The sequence below is a fragment of the Rousettus aegyptiacus genome, unplaced genomic scaffold (genome assembly GCF_014176215.1).
Source record: "Rousettus aegyptiacus isolate mRouAeg1 unplaced genomic scaffold, mRouAeg1.p scaffold_m13_p_4, whole genome shotgun sequence".
NCBI classification, from domain to species: Eukaryota; Metazoa; Chordata; class Mammalia; order Chiroptera; family Pteropodidae; genus Rousettus; species Rousettus aegyptiacus.
The window spans coordinates 155,737,201-155,756,779 of record NW_023416307.1 but is presented as its reverse complement, the minus strand read 5'-3'; the positions used below and the strand labels follow the sequence as shown (position 1 = coordinate 155,756,779).

Sequence of the window (19,579 nt, the reverse complement as noted above, 5' to 3'; positions counted from 1 at the left end):
CATGTGCACTTGAGCCCCTCTCTTCCCTCCCTCACACTGCATCAGGCCACATGAGCTCAGAGTCAGACCCTGGACTGGGGCTGTTTTCATTCAGCTGAAGTGCGGCCACTTGGAAAGGATTCTCTAGCACCCACTGGCCTTGCCTCCGACAGCCCCTCCCCCATACTCAATCTGAGCTCCTGGTGCCTTCCCTTTCACTTCCTAGTGGGGTCTCTAGCCATGTCCACCAAAGGACCACCCAACCACACTGAGAGCCCTGGCTGTGGCCCTGCTTAATGGATTGCTGTAATTTAGCGGGGGCTGAGCTGAGTAAGATGGGACTGGCAGGTGGGGAGAGTCTGAGCTCGGAGCAGGCGGGAGCCCTTAGTGAGGTGGCACAGTGTTTGGCGCAGACAAATCGGAGTCCAGCCTTATTGTAGCTGTAGGACTCTGGGGAATTTGTCCCAGCTTGGGCCTTCTCATGAAGGGCTGTCCACCTGAGCTCCCCTACCTCTGGCCAGCACATTCCTCAGAAAAGAATGGCCTCAGAAAAGACCTCAGAGTGGCCCCCAGGAGTGAGCTGGAGGGCCTGAGAGAAGACCCAGCTGATCTCTGGGCATGAGTGGATTCTGTCCTGAGAAGGGCTGATGCCACTAGGTACACTGGGCCCTCTTCAGTCACCCTGTTCCCTGGCGTGGCCCAGCCTACATAGGTCACATGAGGCTCAGCAGTGAAGGCCCAGTCCCGTTCTTTCTATCACAAGACCCCCCTTTGGGCAGAGCCCAAGGCTCAGTATGGAAGAACTCTACCTTACTGCTAGAGGGGCTCTCTCAGTTCTGCCACAACTTAACCATCTCATCAACCAGGGGAGTAAAAGACCTAGGGAGTGTTTATAGGAGAAAAGTGTCTACTGAATATGGTCTCCAGACTGTAGAGTGAATCACACTCACGCAGTCTCAGAGCTAGGCCAAGATACTCTGCCACCAAAACCAACCCATGCTGGAGGGTATGTCCATGTGTGGGTGGCATGAGCCAAGGGTGCACTGGAATGATTCTACTTACTGTGCCAGGAAATGGCAGCATAGCCCCTACCCTTGCCCCAGCCTGGATCACATTAGAATGGGCATGACAGCAGGCCACCTGTCTAGACTCCAAAGCCCCCAGGGAGTAGATATAGGCTTGGGTGGTGTTCACTCTGCACACGTCCCCTGGGTCTCTTTTTCTGCCTGTTTCCTGCTTCCGTTCCCCATGCTTCTGGTCAGGGCACCAAACCATGGCCTCTGGGCCCAGGGTGACGCCAGGCCAGCTGTCCCTGTTATTCGTGTTCCGGTCAGTAGTCAGCCCCGAGGCACCCTTGTCGACTGTCTTGATTTCTGTAGGGGTCTCAGCTTCTCCGCAGTCCAGCTCCTATTTTGAGCAAGGGTGAGAAGGAGGGGTCACAATTAGATGAGTGTTTATCTAGGAGAGTAGGCACCTGGGAGTGGGGAGTTTATCTGGACATCGAGGAAGGGATAACAGGCCGACAGGAAAGATGTTCCTCGTGGAGGAACCAGCCTATGCGAAGGGAAGGACCTGGTATGATTGGTTTATAGTGAAGCTGAAAGAGTCTTCGAAATCTAGGGTTCTCGAACTGCAGGTAAAGGTCTGGCGGTGGAGAGCCATTGAATGTTTTAAAGATGCAGAATGATGGGGTTCTATTACGGTAAGAGATTTCCCCTTGCTGTCACTAAGCTGATGTCTTGGGCTGGAGAAGGAGGCTGGTACTAGTTCTCTGAAGTAGCGTTCAGAGGGGAGTGAGAGCCCCAAGAAAGCAGAGTGGCTAGCACTCCTTCAAGGTGACAGATGCCAGGGCAGTTGGCATAAGCCAAATATGGGCCAGGCTTTGTGAATACACCTTGGGGGGAGCGCTTGTATTGGGCACTGCAAGGCCCCATTAACCGACCTCCCCTACAGGGCTTGCCTGCCCTGCCCACCTCCTGCAGAGCCAGCGATGGGGGTGGAGGAAGAGGCACTCCTATGGACACCTGCTGTCAAGACCAAGGCCACCAGCATGGGGACACTGGCCTGGGGGCAGCCAACAGCTTGGCCACATGGAGGCAGCAGAGAACCAACTGTTGACTGCTGCACCCCCACCCCCTCCCTAAAGGTGCCCATGCTTCTCCCATATTGGGGGGAGAACTGGGTGATCAAGGAGGACCCCTGAAATCTCTGTCCCGAGATGGGATGCAGGCTACCAGAACCATGTCTCTGCGCCAGGTGGAGAATGTTTCATTTTGGTTTTGCCCTGTATGACCATCTTTAGACATGTTGACTGCGGAACACACAGAAACTGTGCCAAGATTTTCCTTTTGTGTTTATTCATTTCCTGGCCAATTCTGGTTAGAGAAGGGAGTGCCTTTTACGTTACCTCAGGCACCTTATCCTCTTAGCTCTGGGTGTGGCTGACCGGTGCTCTTTCCTCTGCCACCAGGTGCTCAGCCTGGAGGGGGAGGAGAGTCCAGCACTAGCAATGGGGGAAGTGGGGAGTAGGTATCCAAAGTCAATTGTGCTAGAGTGGGTGTAGTATAGGGGCTATGAGACCCACAAAATAGACCTGCCACCGTCTGGATGAGGAAGACTTCCTGGAGGAGGTGCCACCTAAGCTGCAAGAGGAGGAGTGGAAAAAGGTGCTCCTGGAAGGAGGAAACAGGAATACAGGTTGGGTGGAGAAGTTGAGGAGATACAGCTCTTAGGGCCAGGCTGAATCCTGTTGGGCTGAGGACTCCTCTCTACTCCACCCTCCTTACCCTCCAAAGCCCATGGTTCACAGGTCCCTCTCACCTCAGCCCAAGGTCACCCGGGGTCCAGACCTACTTGGCCGAAGGGGGTTGTCAGTTTGAGGATGTCCCATAGGGCCCCTCTCCAGTGTTAAGGGCGGACCAGCGTTGAAGTAAGAAATATCCAAACTTGTAGAGAATTTTTATGAGTTTATTTGAGTCAAACTGACAATTGCCAGGAAACGAAATCTCAACGGATTGAGAAAATGCTCTGGCGAGTGGCAGTTTTTCAACTTACTTTATACATTAGAATCAAAGGAGGAGACGTAAGGAGGGTCACATGAAATCTGCTGGAGGCAGATTAAAAGGCAGGAGAAAGCAAAGTGAGGAAATTTCCAGGATTGGATAGAAAGCAAGACAGAGACATACTTCTTTTACATCGCTGGGTACAAGATGGTTAACATTTATAGCACATAGAAATGATACGCGGGGGGCGAGATAACAATAAGGGCTTCTGTGTTCTCATGCCGTGGTTGTCTGGTGCACCGGTGCTGGCAGTTGTGCCTTTGAGGGGGTCTGGGAAAGAAAATTACTCAGACGTTTCAAAGGTATGTTATCTTAGATGCAAAAAGACAACAGACGGCCCGCTTAAGGTAAAAATTAACCTTTGTCAAGGAAGCTACAGGCCTAGGGTGTGACGACTCTCCATGACCCGCTTTAAGTTAGGAATTTTTATGTTTAGACCACTCTACGTGGTTACTTTCAGTCTCTGAGTTTGTAGGGCTAGTCATGCTGGCCTCTCCTGAGCTTGTCATATGTGGTCCCTTTTTCATCCACACCAGTTACCAAGAGGAAGCTGCTGAGGTCCAGGTGCCACCCCCCACACCCACCCGTACCCTTGCTCCATACACGTCCCAGCCTGAAAGAGAAACCACCTAGCCAGAACGACATCCTCATTTCAGAGACGGAGAGACTTTGAGCCCAGCAAGGCTTACAGAGCTGGTTAGAGGTGCCCATGCTTCTTCCATATTGGGGGCAGAGTGGGGGTGGGGATTGCCCAGTCGGACCCAGAAAGGAAGGCCAGCATCGTGTTTTCCTGTCCTACAGCTTCCACATACTGAGGCAGTGTGGAGGTCCTGGCCTGCGGGAATCTCCACCCGACCCCGTCCGGGCCTCGATGGAGCTCTTCCCGCCGCCCTCGCAGCTGTCTCTGTTGCCGCTATTAATTTTGCTGCTGCTTCCCGCGGTTCCCGCGGTGCCCGGGGTGCCCGCGGTGGGCGGGTCCTGGCAGTGCCCGCGCACCCCCTACTCCGCCTCCCGCAACTTTGACGTGGAGTACGCGGTGCCCAGCTAGAGGTGGGCCTCCACAGAAGCTGCCTCTCCTGTGACTGTGGTCCAGCCACGCGGGCCACATCTTGTAATTCCTACAACCCTGAGCAGACAAGGCGTAAATGTACCTCCCTCCGATACTATTCTGTCGCAGACAGTCCAGGGCAAGCCCACAGAGGATGGTGCCACTCCTGGGGTCTCCTAAGGTCTCCCCGCTGGTCCCAAACACATTACTTGTCTCTGTTCCCCACCAGGTGGGTCCCCCAGGCCCTACCAGGGAACCAGCAACTGAGGATGTTGCTGTAAACTGGCTCCTAAAGAAGAAATGAGCCAGGGGGTCCTCGACCCCCTCACCGGTACTAGGGTGCCGCTGGCCCCTTCCACGCCCCGGCCCAGTGCGTTGTGGGAGCCTGGATGGCAAGGCTAAGGCTCGCTTACCTCTCTCCAGGTCACTCCAGCCACACCCACCCCAGGCCTCTGAGAGAAGAGCTCGCAGGAGTAGAATCCAGGCTTCCGAGCGCCGGGACAGTCGAGTGGGTGGAGCGACTGGGCCGGTCCGGTCAGGCCTTCCACAGGCCACGCCCACATCCCCGCCCCCAGCCCCCGGCCGCGTCCGCCTGGCCTCCACCTTCCCGCCTACTTTGCTCTAAGCGCAGACTAGGAGCGGCAGCTGGGGCGGCAGGTGAGGCGGCCTCCCTAGTTCCTGTCGGGGGCGGGGGGTGGTGGTGGTGGTGGTGGTGGTGTGTGTGTGTGTGTGTGTGTGTGTGTGTGTGTATTCGCCTGCGCCAGGTGCTCAGATCCGAGGGCAGGGGAGGAGGGTGGGCATCGCCGGAACCCTGGGCTGGAGTCCGCTGCCCGCGGGCTCTCAAGACCGGTGCCGGATGCTGGTCCCAGCCCTGAGTCTGCCCCCAGCCAGGTCCTGGCCTGCGGGAATCTCCACCCGACCCCGTCCGGGCCTCGATGGAGCTCTTCCCGCCGCCCTCGCAGCTGTCTCTGTTGCCGCTATTAATTTTGCTGCTGCTTCCCGCGGTTCCCGCGGTGCCCGGGGTGCCCGCGGTGGGCGGGTCCTGGCAGTGCCCGCGCACCCCCTACTCCGCCTCCCGCAACTTTGACGTGGAGTACGCGGTGCCCAGCTTCTCCGCCGGCGGGCCGGTGCAGGCCCTGTTGACCTACGAGGGCGAAGGGAACGGAAGTGCTGTGTTCGTGGCCACGCGCAATCGCCTGCATGTGCTTGGGCCTGGCCTACAGCCCGTGGAGAGCCTGGTTACGGGTCCTGCGGGGGACCCGGACTGTCAGACGTGCGCGGCCTGTGGCCCGGATCCCCGCAGTGCAGCGGAGGACACAGATGCTAAGGTGCTGGCGCTGGAGCCGGCACTGCCCGCACTGGTCAGCTGCGGCTCCAGCCTGCATGGCCGCTGCTTCCTGCATGAACTACAGCCTAATGGGACCACCCTGCGCCTGGCTCCGCCAGACTGCCTCTTCTCCGCGCTCCACAATCGGCCTGAAGATTGCCCCGACTGCGTGGCCAGCCCTCTGGGCACCCTCGTGACCGTGGTTGAGCAGGGCCATGCCTCCTACTTCTACGTGGCATCCTCACTGGACGCGGAGGTGGCCGCTAGCTTCAGCCCACGCTCGGTGTCTATCCGGCGCCTCAAAGCAGATGCCTCGGGATTCGCTCCAGGTTTCTCATCGCTGTCCGTGCTACCCGCGCACCTCGCTTCCTACCGCATCGAATACGTGTACAGCTTCCACGCAGGAGCCTTTGTCTATTTCCTGACCGTGCAGCCAGTCAGCGTGGCAGCTGCTCCTGGAGCCTTACACACGCGCCTGGCCCGGCTCAGCACGGGCGAGACGGGCCTGGGCAGCTACCGCGAGCTGGTCCTTGACTGCAGTTATGCGCCCAAACGCAGGCGACGCGGGACCTCTGAGGGCGGGCACCCTTACCCAGTGCTACGGGCTGCCCACACGGCTATGGTGGGTGGCCGACTGGCCGCTGAACTGAGCATCACCGAGGGCCAGGAAGTGCTATTTGGGGTCTTTGCGACTAGCAGAGACAGCGACCCTGGCGTGGGTCCCAGCTCTGTTGTCTGTGCCTTCCCCATCGACCTGCTGGACACTCTCGTTGAGCGGGGTGTAGAACGCTGTTGTGAGCCACCGGTCCTCCCGGGCCTCCGGCGAGGTCTCGACTTCTTCCAGTCGCCCAGTTTGTGCCCCAACCCGGTGAGCAGAAAAAGAAGGGGCCCTCCCTGTGCGCAGCGTGCAGGTGGCTACTAATTCTAGGCTGCTTCTCCTCCACCACTGAGGGGGTCTGGGAACAGGGAGGGAAAGAGGGGGGAAGTTTCCTCTTCTACACTCTTCCTTAGTGCTGGGGGTGGTGTGAGGGAGCGAGCCAGGCACAGGCCACACTGGAGGCTCATCTCCCAGCCGGGCCAGCTCCTGTCACTACCCATTTTGCTCTCCCATCCGCTCACCTATCCATGGCCTCTGATTTTTTAGGCAGTTTCCCTGGTTAACTGAGAACTGGATTGTATCATAGTTGTCTATCTGCCAGACACAGTGCCAAACTCTGGGTAGAATGACGGGTGTCCCCTTCTATCTGCCCAATACACATGCCCTCAGGGACACACTCAAAAAACACCCCTCCCCACACACACCCAGGCAGATGCTCACAGATTCACAGACTCGGCTGCTCACCAACACAGTTTCGCTTTCCCTATGGGATCACTTGTTTTGCTCTGCTTTCCAAAGAGGGTGGGCAGGAGTTGTCAGAGAATGCCCCCCCACCCCTGTTCTGGGGAGCTTTCTGCACCTGGGAAATTTGGGGGCTTTTGGGGGAGCCTGTGTAGCTTGGGCTTCAGTGACACACTCACTCCTGATTGTCCTTTGTGGGTGATTTTGGGAGGCCCCAGGACATGATGGGAAGGCGGCTTTTCTCTGGTAGATTCTAGGAGACTCATCCCAGTCTTGTGCAAGCAACTGTAAACATCCAGTGGATGAGTAAAGGCTTAGGAGCAGCTGGCTGGAACTGGGTCATCATTTGAGTGTCCCAGACTTTTTTCCAGTCCCCCCTTCTCACTCACCCCAGGCAGGGGGTCTCCCAGCCCATGCTGAACTGGAGGGTTCTTCCAGCAGACCCCGCCCAGGCTCTCTCCAGCCATGGTGTCAGGGAGCTAGAGGAGATACAAATATGACAGTCCTTAAAATGCTAAGGTCAAAACCAAAACTGATTCCTTGAAGCCGCTGAAACAGTCTTACCCTAGATTTCAAGAGATTAAGCCAAGGAAATGGGGTGAATGACATGGACAAGGGGTCTTTCAACAAGCTGACCCACAGTTACTGCTCTGAGTCTTTGGCTGCCCTGTGGCCCTGGCCCTGCTGTGACATTCGCCACTGACTCCTTTCCAGCTTCTATGGGTGGCTCAGAGGTGGGGGAAGAATTACACACAAGGAGGAGGGGGGAATCTGCACCCTGCCTCCCTCAGCTGAGCCCACTTAGACCGAGGAGGCCCTTGGGCTGGGGCTCCCTTGTCTGGGCCTGGTAGCCCTGCCTGCCCTCTTCTCCTTCCCTCTGGGAAGTCAGAATCTCTCCCCAACTTGGCTAGTGGTCAGTGGTCTAGATACCTGGCATGACTTGGCAGTGCCAGGCTCGAGGAGGACTAATCTGAAGCCCTGCCCACAGGCTGGCCCAGCCCCTGGGAGGTGTGCAAACCAGCTAGTATGGTGTTTGTCCAGTGTCTGGGCACACAGCCGCCAGGGCAGCCCCCACTACGGGTTCGTTGTGGCTGGTCTCAGGAAACTGGAGGGGCTCAGAGCTGCTACCTACATTCCGTGGGTTCAGATAGGGTGTGAGCCTTGGAGCAGTCACCCTCCTCTGTGGGGCATTGGACACTTAAGTGTTTCCAGGAGCCGCAGGTGTCTAGACAAGCATGGGAACCCAAAGCTAAGGCCCTGGAACCCAGGGGCAAGCAGGAGGGGTGTGGCCCCGACTGGAGTAGGGCTTCTTTTCTACCCCTCAGCCCCACCTGTCCCTGAGTCATGCTGAAAACACCTGACTGGCATCCGGCTAGGACCAAGCCCCTTTCTTTCCTCAAGTGAGGACAGAGCCCCAATCCCAACCCACTGAGGTTACAGACCCAGAGTGTCTTTGCTCTCACCCTCCGGGCTCCTGATCAGCACTGAGGTCTGATGACTGGCTAGGCGTACTTGGTTGATGAGAGCCGCAAGGCTCTGGCCCTTGGAGTTAGCAAGGGAGGCTCCCAACTGTGAGGGCTGCTGAGCTCTGCTTGCACTTTGCTCCCAGCTCCGATACCTTGCATTCACACCCTGGCTTCCTGATTTCCCAGAAGCTTCCAGAGCCCTGCCTTGGAACAGCTCCCAACCCCCCCCCTTCAACTGTGTTAAGAGCAGAGGAGAGGTTAGTATTTCCCCATTCCTGGGGCCTAGCTTGGCACCCAGGCCTTCGGGCCTTGGTGTATCCCTGTCGTACCCTGAAGGAGGTACAGGTAGCAGCTGGAGGTACATAAGGACCTTTGCAGTCTCAGGAAAGGACCATGTTACCAACCCCACGCTGGCCAACTTGAGGTCAGCCCCCCTGTGCAGGTGGGGAAACTGAAGCCTGAAGAGGGTACAGAGTTCGCAGAAGTGCAGGGAAGAACCAGCAGGGGGCAGAAGAGGACCCTGGTCAAAAGCTCAGACTTCCAATCTGGCTCCTCTCCTGAGGGGCTTTAAGGCCTTTTTGACAAGTGTGGGGACCTCTCTGAGCCTGTTTCCTTACCTGTAAAATGGAGGTGAAGAGAGCACCCACTTTGCAGATGGGTTGTGAGGACAGAATGGGGCTGAGTCTGTAAGACTCGGTAACTCATTATCAGGACGGACACGGCAGGAGAGGTAGGACAAGGTGTAGAGGGAGTCTGGCCTTCCAGCCTGGGCCTTCTTCCCTGGCCTTGTCGCCTCTGAGAGCCCCATGAGGGGGTGCAGTCACTGGCAGGCCTGGGGCCTTCTCCACGCAGGCCAGGTGAGGGGTGGGAGTTTGGGCTGCTATGGTCACTGACAGAGGCCTTAAGGGGTCAGTATGTGGGGACGAGCCCTGACTCCTTCCCTGATCCCCCCAGCCTGGCCTCGAGGCCCCCAGCCCCAACAACAGCTGCCGCCACTTCCCTCTGCTGGTCAGCAGCAGCCTCTCACGTGTGGACCTGTTCAATGGGCTATTAGGACCAGTGCAGGTCACTGCGCTGTACGTGACGCACCTCGACAATGTCACAGTGGCCCACATGGGCACGACCGATGGGCGCATCTTACAGGTAGGTCCCTCCTCTCCCCAGCCTCTTGTCCCTGGGTCCCCATCCCCATTCTCATTTTGCTAACAGCTGACTGTCCCAGGTGGAGCTGGCCAGGTCTCTCAACTACTTGCTGTATGTGTCCAACTTCTCACTGAGCAGCAAGGGGCAGCCCATGCGACGAGATGTCAGTCGCCTTGGAGACCACCTGTTCTTTGCCTCTGGGGACCAGGTAAGGTGGAGAGGGGCAGGGCCCGGGGCCAGGGCTGTGGGAGCACAGCCTTCCTATCCAATTAAGGGAGGCCTTGACCCACAGGTCTCACCACCCTGATCTACTGATCTATGGACTCTGGGGCCAACGCTGCCCATCCCTCTTCAGCCACCCCTGAGCCACCTTTCTGCCACTCAAAGGTTTTCCAGGTACCTATCCAGGGTCCTGGCTGCCGCCACTTCCTCACCTGTGAGCGATGTCTGCGGGCACAGCGGTTCATGGGCTGTGGCTGGTGTGGGGGCATGTGTGGCCGGCAGAAGGAGTGTCCTGGCTCCTGGCAACAGGACCATTGCCCACCTGAGCTTACTGAGGTATGGCTTGCCTTGCAGGGCACAGATAAGGGTGGGACAAGCTGCGCCTGGGGTGGGGGTCAGTAGGTCTTGACCATGATCATGATTGTCCTCAGGCCTGGGGTGTCCTCAATAGCTATAAGGAGGGCATTCTTGGCAGAGGTAATGGCACATGCAAAGATGTGGACAGAAAAACGCTTGAGTGAGGACCATCAAGTGACCTAGAATGACCGGGGTGTGGGCCAGGTAAGGGGTGCGGCAGAATGGTTTGGAGGAAGCAGGCAGGGCTGAGAGGCTACAGAGAGACTCAGGCTCTCTGCTCCCCCTCCAGTTCCATCCCCACAGTGGACCCCTGAGGGGCAGCACTAAGCTGACCCTGTGTGGCTCCAACTTCTACCTACACCCTGCGGGTCTGGTGCCTAAAGGCACCCATCAGATCACCGTGGGCCAAAGTCCCTGCCGACTGCTGCCCAAGGACAGTTCAAACCACAGGTACAACTGGTCCCTCCTGCCTTTTCTATCCCTGATGGAGGCAACCCAGCAGTCCCTCCCCTGTGAGACCCTACCCTCTGCTTATTGGGGGCCAGGAGGCATGAAGCAAGCTGGAATGGCTCTGGCTGCTTTTGTGTCTAGGGAGACAACTCTGTCCCTTCTTGAGCCTGCATGTGCTCTACCTATCTCTTGAGTCATAGTCCGAGTAAAGTTAGTCCCTGCCATGCTAGACTCTACCTGCCATGGAAGAAGGCATGGATGGAGAGAGACCATCCTCAGGCTCAAAGCAGACTTGCGGTTTGTGCTGGGCATGCAACCAGGCCTGTGCGACCCCGGCTGACCTTGAGTTCCCTGGTGCTCCAGCCCACTTTCCTCGAAGGGCTTTGTAGAGGAGCTTGAATGTGTGCTGGAGCCCGTGGGCACACAGGCAGCCGGGCCTGCTAACATCAGCCTCAACGTGACCAACATGCCACCGGGCAAGTACTTCCAGGTAGATGGCACCTCCATGATACAAGGCTTCTCTTTCATGGTAAGGCCAGCTTGCCTTGTCTGTGCTCTTGGCCAGTTGGGCAGGGAAGGGCTTGGAGTGGAGGGTCTCCAACACTAAGCTGAGCTACCTCTACATCCTCTTAGGAGCCAGTGCTGAAGGAAGTACAACCTCTCTTTGGCCCACGGGCAGGGGGCACCCGTCTCACCCTTAAGGGCCAGGGCCTGTCTATAGGTACCAGCCGGGCTATACTGGTCAATGGGACTGAATGCCCACTGGAACGGTAAATGCTGTCAGGCAAGGGGATGATGGGAGGCCATGGGGATCAACCCAAGTCACTGGGTGGGGCTTGAATCCCTGTCAAGACAGAGGGAGGAGGGCTAAGTCACATGGTCGGGTTCAGGAAGAAGGGTCTGTTGGCCCTTCCAGTACACAGGTGGTTTGAGGATCACAGAGTCTTTTGGCTCCAGCCAAGGCCATGAGGAACTCGTTTCCTCTCTACCTTTCTGGAGGTCTTAGTGGAACTGCCCTATCTTTAGATAAACCCATGGAGTATGGGCAGGTGGGCAGATGACCAGCAGAGGAACTGGGAGGGATTGGCAGACCCTTGGAGAAGGAGGGCTGGGCCATCCTTCTGGACCTTCCACCCTGAGCCCAGTCTCCCTGTTCTGCAGGATCAGCGATGAAGAGCTTTTATGCGCCACACCCCCCAGCACTGCCTTGGCCAGCGTTCCCATTCACCTGCAGGTGGGGGGTGCCAAGGTGCCTGGCTCCTGGACCTTTGACTACCTGGAAGATCCCGTCGTGCTGGGCATCAGCCCTAATTGTGGCTACGCGTAAGTGTCACCTTGAACACTCTGGTCTCCTAGGACTGAGGGAGCCAGGCTCACAGAGCACCTGAAGCCCACCACCCTGCTCTCCTCCACAGTGGCTCTCATGTCACTGTCCGTGGCCGACATCTGACTTCAGTGTGGCACCTAGTGGTGTCATTCCATGACGGGCGTAGTGCAGTAGAAAACAGGGTGAGTGGGTGCTGGCAGCTTCCAAGTGGGCACTGACCGGGAGGGAGGAAGGCTGGACCGGTCCCTTGAGTTCTAGCCCCACCCCATGCCAGATGAGACTGGGGTGGCCATAGGTGGGGTGCCTGGCTAACCACTCTCGTGTGGGCTCCGTGCAGTGTGAGGGGCAGCTCCTGGAGCAGCATTGGTGCCGCCTGCCAGAATACGTGGTCCAAGGCCCCCAGGAGTGGGTGACAGGGAGCCTGAGTGCCCGGGGGGATGGAGCTGCTGGCTTCACACTTCCTGGCTTTCGCTTCCTGCCCCCACCCCATCCACCCAGCACGGACCTGGCCCCACTGAAGCCCGAGGAGCATGCCATTAAGTTCCAGGTAAGTGGAGGATGGAGGCCAGGGATGGTGGAGAGTTAGGGCTGAAGCCTGCCCAAGGGAGATGGGGCACTGGCCAGTCCTCATGACTGTCTCTGCAGTACATTGGGCTAGGAGCTGTGGCTGATTGTGTGGGTGTGAACGTGACTGTGGGTGGTAAGAGCTGCAAGCACGAGCTCCGGGGGGATGTCGTCATCTGCCCCCTGCCCGTCTCCCTGCAACTGGACAAGGATGGCGCCCCACTGCAGGTAGGCAGCTAGCTGGCTTTTCACAGGACACCTGGGCCAAGGCCTGCAGCCTGGGCCTGAGCTGTCACCTGCCCCCAGGTGTGTGTGGATGGTGAATGTCACATCCTGGGCAGAGTGGTGCGGCTGGACCCGGAAGGGGTCCCACAGGGGATGCTCCTAGGTGTCCTGCTGGCCCTGCTCCTGCTTGTTGCTATACTGGCCACTGCATTGGTCTTCAACTACCGGCGAAGGAGGCAGCTAGGTGAGCTCTCCACTCCCATCCTGACTCAGTCCCTAACCCCAAACAATGGTATCTCCAAGTCCCTATGTCCTCTCTCTGCTCAGGCCTTGGGGGTCCACCCACACCTCCGCGGTAAGGGTTGGCCTCTAGGAGCTTGGAGAGTCTGGCCACCATGGGCTGTCTTTCCACAGTCCTTTCTCTGAACCCAGATGACCCAGCCTCCTTGGACCAAACCACTGGAGCCACACCTCTGCCTGTGTTCCGCTCGGGCTGTGACTACAGAAATGGCCTTGGTGAGATGGTAGAGGTGCCAGAAGCTGGGGCCATACCCTCTGCCTGACAAGACGCTCACTCCCTCTCCTCTGCAGCAGCCCCTGCCGTGGTTGGTCTGGATTCCACCACTCGGGTCCACAGAGCATCCTTTTCAGACAGCGGGGATGGGTCTGGTATCCCACTGCTGCAGACAGAGTCCATCCAGCTGGGAGTCCTGGACTCTGCACTCCTGGCTGAGGTCAAGGATGTGCTCATTCCCCATGAGCGGGTAGCCACCCACAGTGACCGAGTCATTGGAAAAGGTATGGGGCCAGGCCAGGTGGTGCTGGGGCAGGTTTGCAATCCTGAGATGACATTGGCTCAAGGGACAGTTGGACAGTGCTCTGCTCTGACCTTCTTTTAACCTGTGTGACCTCGGGCAAACCACGTAACCCCTCTGAGCCTCCAGTTGCTCATCTGTGAAATAGTAATTAGTTCTGTCTCCAGGAGGTTCTGGTGCAGATTAAGCGGGCCTGGGAGGGTGCCGTCACGTAGCTTCTGCTTGCTTTTAATGTCGGATTGACTAATTGGTTCTCTGAGGTCTGGTTGCCAATGAGAAGGTGTGGCGCGAGCGCCTGGCACTGGGGCACGTCTCATCATGTCCCCTCATCAGGCCACTTTGGAGTCGTCTACCACGGAGAATACACAGACGAGGCCCAGAATCGGATCCACTGCGCCATCAAGTCGCTGAGTCGTAAGTGGGGCCGAGGCTGGGCCAGTCTTCATCCCTGCTGTGCCACCACCTCGCTGAGTGACCCTTAGCCAAGAGACTCTTCTTCTCCGTTTCCCCATCTGACCCTTGTAAAGCATGCCTGTGCCCTGGGCCTGACGCACGCTGCTCTGCAGGCATCACGGAGCTGCAGGAGGTGGAGGCCTTCCTGCGCGAGGGGCTGATCATGCGCGGCCTGCATCACCCAAACGTGCTGGCTCTCATTGGGATCGTGCTGCCACCCGAAGGGTTGCCCTGGGTGCTGCTGCCCTATATGCGCCACGGAGACCTGCTCCAGTTCATCCGCTCACCCCAGCGGGTCGGTGCTCAGCGGGCCCTGGGCCAGGGGGCTTGGGAGGCAGCTGGGGATGGAGCTGCTCTGCACTTGCCTGCTAACCCATCTTTGCCCCCAGAACCCTACAGTGAAGGACCTCATCAGCTTTGGCCTGCAGGTAGCCCGTGGCATGGAGTACCTGGCAGAACAGAAGTTTGTGCACCGGGACCTGGCTGCTCGGAACTGCATGTGAGGGGCCAAAGCAGTTGTGGGGAAGCAATAGGCCAGGGCACCAGGCTCTATAGCTGCCCCAACGGCACCTCAGGGAAGGACCTAAGCTGCAGCCTTTGCTACACACTCCTGGGCATGGCCTCCCCTCTCTGGGCCTGTTTTCATGTCTGTCCAGTACAGTTTAGATTGGATTCTGTGGCCCTGAAACCCTGTGAAGACCTGAAACAGGTAGGTTCGAGGTGTGGTGGGGGCCAGTTCATCTGTGATTCCTCTCTCCCAGGCTGGATGAGTCATTCACAGTCAAAGTGGCTGACTTCGGCCTGGCCCGTGGCGTCTTGGACAAGGAATACTACAGTGTCCAACAGCACCGCCATGCTCGCCTGCCTGTGAAATGGATGGCGCTGGAGAGCCTGCAGACCTACAAATTCACCACCAAGTCTGATGTGGTGAGGCCCCAACCTCCCTCAGTCTACGTAGCTTCAGTGTCCTGGAAGAACACCGAGCTTTGCCCATTCAGCTGTGGATAATGACCTGAGCCCAGGGGATCGCCAAGCTGGGCAGCTCCCCCTCCCCAAAGCCCTTTTGCCTACCTCTTGGGCAGGAGAAAGCTATGAATTCATTGGCTCCTCACAGGCCCTCCAGGCCCCGCCCAGTGCCAACTCCGAAAGGCTCAGGTGGTGGGAGGAGACTTAGGGAAGATGCTTGTGAGGTACTGAGGAAGGGCTCTGGTAGGAGAGTGGAGCCCCCATTTCCAGCTAGAGTGATCTGGGAGGTAGAAGACCTGGGGGCTACACCTCCCCCAAACTTTGAGTAAGGCTTAAGTCTCCTCACCTTTCCTGTCCCACAGTGGTCGTTTGGTGTGCTGCTATGGGAGCTGCTGACCCGGGGCGCCCCGCCATATCCCCACATTGACCCTTTTGACCTCCCTCAGTTCCTGGCCCAGGGTCGCCGCCTGCCCCAGCCTGAGTATTGCCCTGATTCTCTGTGAGTATGTGGCGGTGATGATGGGGAGGGAGCTGGGCCCCAGAGACAAGGAGCCAGCCAGAGACAGCGGTCCTGCCTGCTTCTTGCCTGGCTCTCATCTTCTGGTTGACCCAGAAAGGGACCCTGTCTGGACCTTAGTTTCCTCATCTGTGGCCTGGCTCCTCCCCCATTCCGGGCTGGGTGCTGGGATGATATCATGGTTGCCACGGTAACAGCATTCCCAACTTTGAGTCTGGGTTGAGGCCAGTGATTTGATTTCCCAGCACTCCTCTCCTCCCACCCCCGCCAAGGGGGGCTGTTTTCCATCTTTTCCACTCACTTCACCCAAGGAAAGCTTCCATCAGCTCCCACACTGGCCCCCGCCACACCTCTAGATCAGATGTTTTTCCACTGGATCTAGGTTCAGAGAGTCCCTGTTCCTGGAGGCATGGCAGCTGTGTTGCCGTAAGTGCATGTGGAGCGGCTTTGGTGTCCAAGTTCATCTTAAGCAGCTCAGGCCTTTGTGGTTAGATCAGGAAGGACCAGGTCATGGGTCTTCTCTCAGGCTGCATTCCAGAAGGAACGAGTACCCCCGCCTCACAGCCCTGGCTGCCTGGGGTCTGGTCTTCATTGTTCACTTCACTAACACTTCCGGTTCGAAGTAAGGGAAGTCAACTTCACTGCCTGTCTGCCTCCCGGTGCGGCTCCCTGGAACAAACTCTGAGTTGGAGATTTATGTGCAGGGGGTCTATTGGGAGGTCGGGGGCTAGGGAAGCAGGACCGGGCAGGCAGGGAAATCGGGCTGCGATGCAGATGAAATGGGCTGCAGCCCACCCCACGGGGGCTGCTCGTGCGGGGATGGCCCTTTAGAGTTTCTGAAATGAAGATCGAGGGGCCAGGTCTTTGCATCAGGCTAATCAGTGACTGGTCACAGCTGTCCCTGAGGAGGAAGTGTGAACTTGGAGGAGGCAGTTCTCTTCTGTCTAGGGCAGTTCCCCAAGAGGACCTCAGGCTCCAGCAGTCAGCAGCCACGGGAGAATGAAGAGGGGATCTGGGTGGTACATCCACCACACCAGGTCAAGGCCCTTCTCCTCTCTGGGCCTCAGTTTCCTCATCTATAGAGTTGGGACAGTGACAGTACCACCCTCAGAGAGTCTGAGAATTATGTGAAATTGTCATGTGTAGGGCACTTAGAGTATCATTTAAGGCAGGGATGGCATTCCCAAGACAAAGGGGCAAGTGTTAGGACCCACCAGGCAAACCCAGAGAAACGCAGCTGCAGAACCCTGGTGCCACGGGTGCTGCCTCTCACGTCCCTGTCTCAGGACTTTTAACCCCGACTTCACTGGACCTGGGCTTCCTCCCTAGACGTGTGATGATAACCCTGATAGCTTGTGAGCCGGGCCCTAAGCTTAACACTTCGTGAGCATCCTGTCACCTTATGCCCCAGAGTTCTGGGATCAGAGGATCCCAGAGGCACAGAGATATTAAGGACTTTGTCCAGAGTCACTTAGGCCAGGACACAGAGGGCACAGGAGCCCAGGCGCTTAACCTCTTAGGCAGTTCGACCTCTACCAGGCTGGGGAGGCAGGACCGGAACAGCAACCGCAGTGAGAAGAGCCGCCCGGGACTGGGCTCTGCCAGGCCCTGGGTGCCGTTACCGGTCCTCACGCCTGCGCGGCCTGCCGGCAGGGTAACAGAGAGGGTGAGGTTATGCCCTGGCCCTGACGTTCTCCTCCTCCTGCAGGTACAACGTGATGCAGCGCTGCTGGGCAGCGGACCCTGCGGCACGACCCACCTTTGGAGCACTAGCAGGAGAAGTAGAGCAGCTGGCGGCAGCTCTGCGTGGGGACCACTACGTGCAACTGCCTGCAGCCTACGTGAACCTGGGCCTTAGCACCTCGGAAGAGGCAAACGTGCCCCTAGAACAGTCGCCGTCCACACCCGTGCACCGGAGCACTGGGCGGCCCCGGCCCCTCTCAGAGCCGACACGACCCACGTGACTTCAGCCCTGGGCAGACCCTGAGGGGCCGGACCTGCATGGCCCCTCCGAGGAGTCAACCCCACGCTGCCTCCAGGCCACGCCAGGCCGGGGGGTGGCCTGAGCTGCCCTCTGCCCTGTCCCTGCTCCTTAACACTCAGGAGCTATAGGAGGGGAGCAGGGCACATTGGCCCCTCACTGCACAGAGGGAGCCAGTGAGGGCGATCCTGGATGCAGCGAGTACTTATGGAGCGCCAGCTGTGTGCCTGGCCCACTGGGCACCAGGGACTCAACGGTGACCAGACATTGACCCATGAACTAGTAAATTAAACAAAATAACTCTTTAAGCGCAAATCGTGGTAAATGGTCTGAAAGGAAAAGACAGGTGGCTTTGGGAGAACGCAGGGCAGCTTTAGATAGAAAGGAGAGTGCAGCGGTGAGGGTCACCCTAGCCGGGGACAGTTCTGCTGAGACTGTGAGGCGGGAGCTGTGCCGGGAGCAGAGCTGGAGGGACAGAGATCCTAAGGCTGGAAAGGGCTTCGGTCGTCAAGAAGGCTCCAGAGAATAGGGAGGTAGGCAAGACCGGATGCAGGTTTTAAGGCCCCCTAGGATTCGGGGATGGAACCGAGACGGGTGGGGTGAGTACTCAGGCACGCAGCAGCCAGGAGGGCTTCTCCCACCACCCAGTCTGCCTGTTTTCCTCCCTGGGCCCCAGCCCCCCACCAGAGCTCCCTGCGCCACCGCCAGCCTCCTCCCCCACCACATACTCTGTCAGGGCATGGAGCCTTGCTCCCCCATCCCCCACCCCTGCCAGCATTGTCCTTGTAGCCTTGAGAGAGACGAGCCGGCAGCAAGGTCTCAGCTCCACACTTTCCAGGCATCAGCGTCAAGGTGCTGACTGCCCAGGTTATTTATATTTGTCAAGGCCACTCTATAATAGCCACTAGAGAAGCAGGTACCACCGGAGAGGGGGAACGGCTTCGGTCTCATCCTAACCCTCACCGTTCCCTGGCTGCTGAGAGGCAGCTGGGCCCTGCTGGTGGGGATACCTGGGGTGCCAGAGCATGCATCGTGGTGGCTCCCGTCTCTTGCTCGGGACCCTCATAGCCTCTATCCTGCCAGTTTGGGAGACCCCAGTTCACCCCAAGGGGAGTACCCTCCCTCTCCTGCGAGTCCCCAGTTCTTTGTCCTGTCACACACGGACTGTCACCTCAGGCCAGAAGGAGGCCCATTTTGGGGAAGCCTAAGGACCCTGGGGACAGGTGGGTAAAGCTTAAAACGAGACTCTTCTAGTCATTTGCAGATGTCCAAAGATTAGGGGCGCATGAGCTGGAGAGGGATAGAGACAGACTCTGTCTGCCTGTCAGACCACTGCCGCCCACCCGAAACAGGTGCCGAGGAGGTAGTAGCCTTGCATTCAGGCAGAGACCCCTTGTCTCTGCGGGGGGCGTGGACAGTTGTTTCGCTCCTGAGGCCGGGAGAGAGGCGAGTGGAACATCTCGGTACTCCCACAGCCGTGGTCCCTATAACACCAGTTAATTGGTATTATCCCTCCGACTTGCAATCCCTGTGGCCTCCCCTCATCCTGAATGTCTGAGGGTCACTTAGAGCGCCAGGCCCTGGATGGGGAGTGAGGAGAAGGCCCAAGGGCTTCTTCGAAGCTGGACTGAGGCTCCTTCCCACTGAGCTTCGGCCGTTCGCAGACCACTGGCTCACGTGTTCATAAGGGAGAGGCTCGGAGGAAGGGGGTCTCTGGATAAGAGAGAAGCTCAGCAAGGAGAGGGGTCCCAGAGAAGGGAGACAGAAAAGAAACTCAAGGGGTATTAGGTTTCCCCTGCAGCCAGAATGTGGCGTTTGGGGCCTGTTTCTGGGCCCAGGATCCTCCGGTGGAGGTGCCCAGGTAAGCAGGCGCTTGGGCTCCTGGATCGTGGCATATCTGCACCCCCTTCCACCAGTGCTGCAACCCTCAAGCTCAGAGCCCCATGATGGTCCCAAGTCTACCGGGAGTGTCAAGAGCTGGAACTGCTTTGGGGTTAAATTCCTGACTAGGCCACCAGGGGGATGAGGAAGGGAGGGTGAGTTCTAGGCCTGGGGGACCAGGAGGCTTCTAAGAGGCTTCCAGAGCTAGTGAAGGCAGGGCTGCCTTTCCGTTGTGGGGAGGCTGAGTAGCATGTCAGGTATGATGCGTGGCCATTGCAGGGGAAAGATCACTGGTGGCCTTGGCAGGCATGGGCTCGCCACTAGCGTGGGACAACATGAGCAGAGGTGTCTCCCAGGCCCAGCCTCGCCACCAGGAGCTGTGGAGAGTAGTCGCCAGCTCCTTTGCCTCATTTCTCTCCACCGCAGCCCGCTGGGGATGGGGACAAGCAGGTGCCAG

At 58.1% G+C, this 19,579-nt stretch overlaps 1 protein-coding gene across 1 annotated transcript; it reads left to right on the top strand.

The window, feature by feature from the left end:
- Positions 1–7: 7 nt before the first annotated feature.
- Positions 8–17,891, top strand: MST1R (macrophage stimulating 1 receptor). Its single transcript, XM_036219504.1, has 21 exons — positions 8–3,868; positions 4,981–6,284; positions 9,176–9,364; positions 9,444–9,572; positions 9,752–9,922; positions 10,233–10,393; positions 10,757–10,922; positions 11,027–11,163; positions 11,555–11,716; positions 11,809–11,902; positions 12,058–12,267; positions 12,366–12,512; positions 12,591–12,753; positions 12,924–13,025; positions 13,101–13,307; positions 13,658–13,738; positions 13,891–14,072; positions 14,167–14,276; positions 14,539–14,704; positions 15,106–15,242; positions 16,969–17,891. Exons 1-21 carry the CDS (start codon positions 3,751–3,753, stop codon positions 17,222–17,224), a joined length of 4,392 nt encoding a protein of 1,463 aa, XP_036075397.1. The 5' UTR covers positions 8–3,750; the 3' UTR covers positions 17,225–17,891.
- The last annotated feature ends 1,688 nt before the right edge of the window (positions 17,892–19,579 follow it).

Bases quoted from the DNA above. Each gene is read 5' to 3' on its own strand.
- MST1R (XM_036219504.1), top strand. From the start codon at position 3,751: ATGCTTCTTCCATATTGGGGGCAGAGTGGGGGTGGGGATTGCCCAGTC. The intron at 13,308-13,657 runs GTATGGGGCCAG...TCCCCTCATCAG, and splicing joins TGACCGAGTCATTGGAAAAG to GCCACTTTGGAGTCGTCTAC. The intron at 14,705-15,105 runs GTGAGGCCCCAA...CCTGTCCCACAG, and splicing joins TCACCACCAAGTCTGATGTG to TGGTCGTTTGGTGTGCTGCT.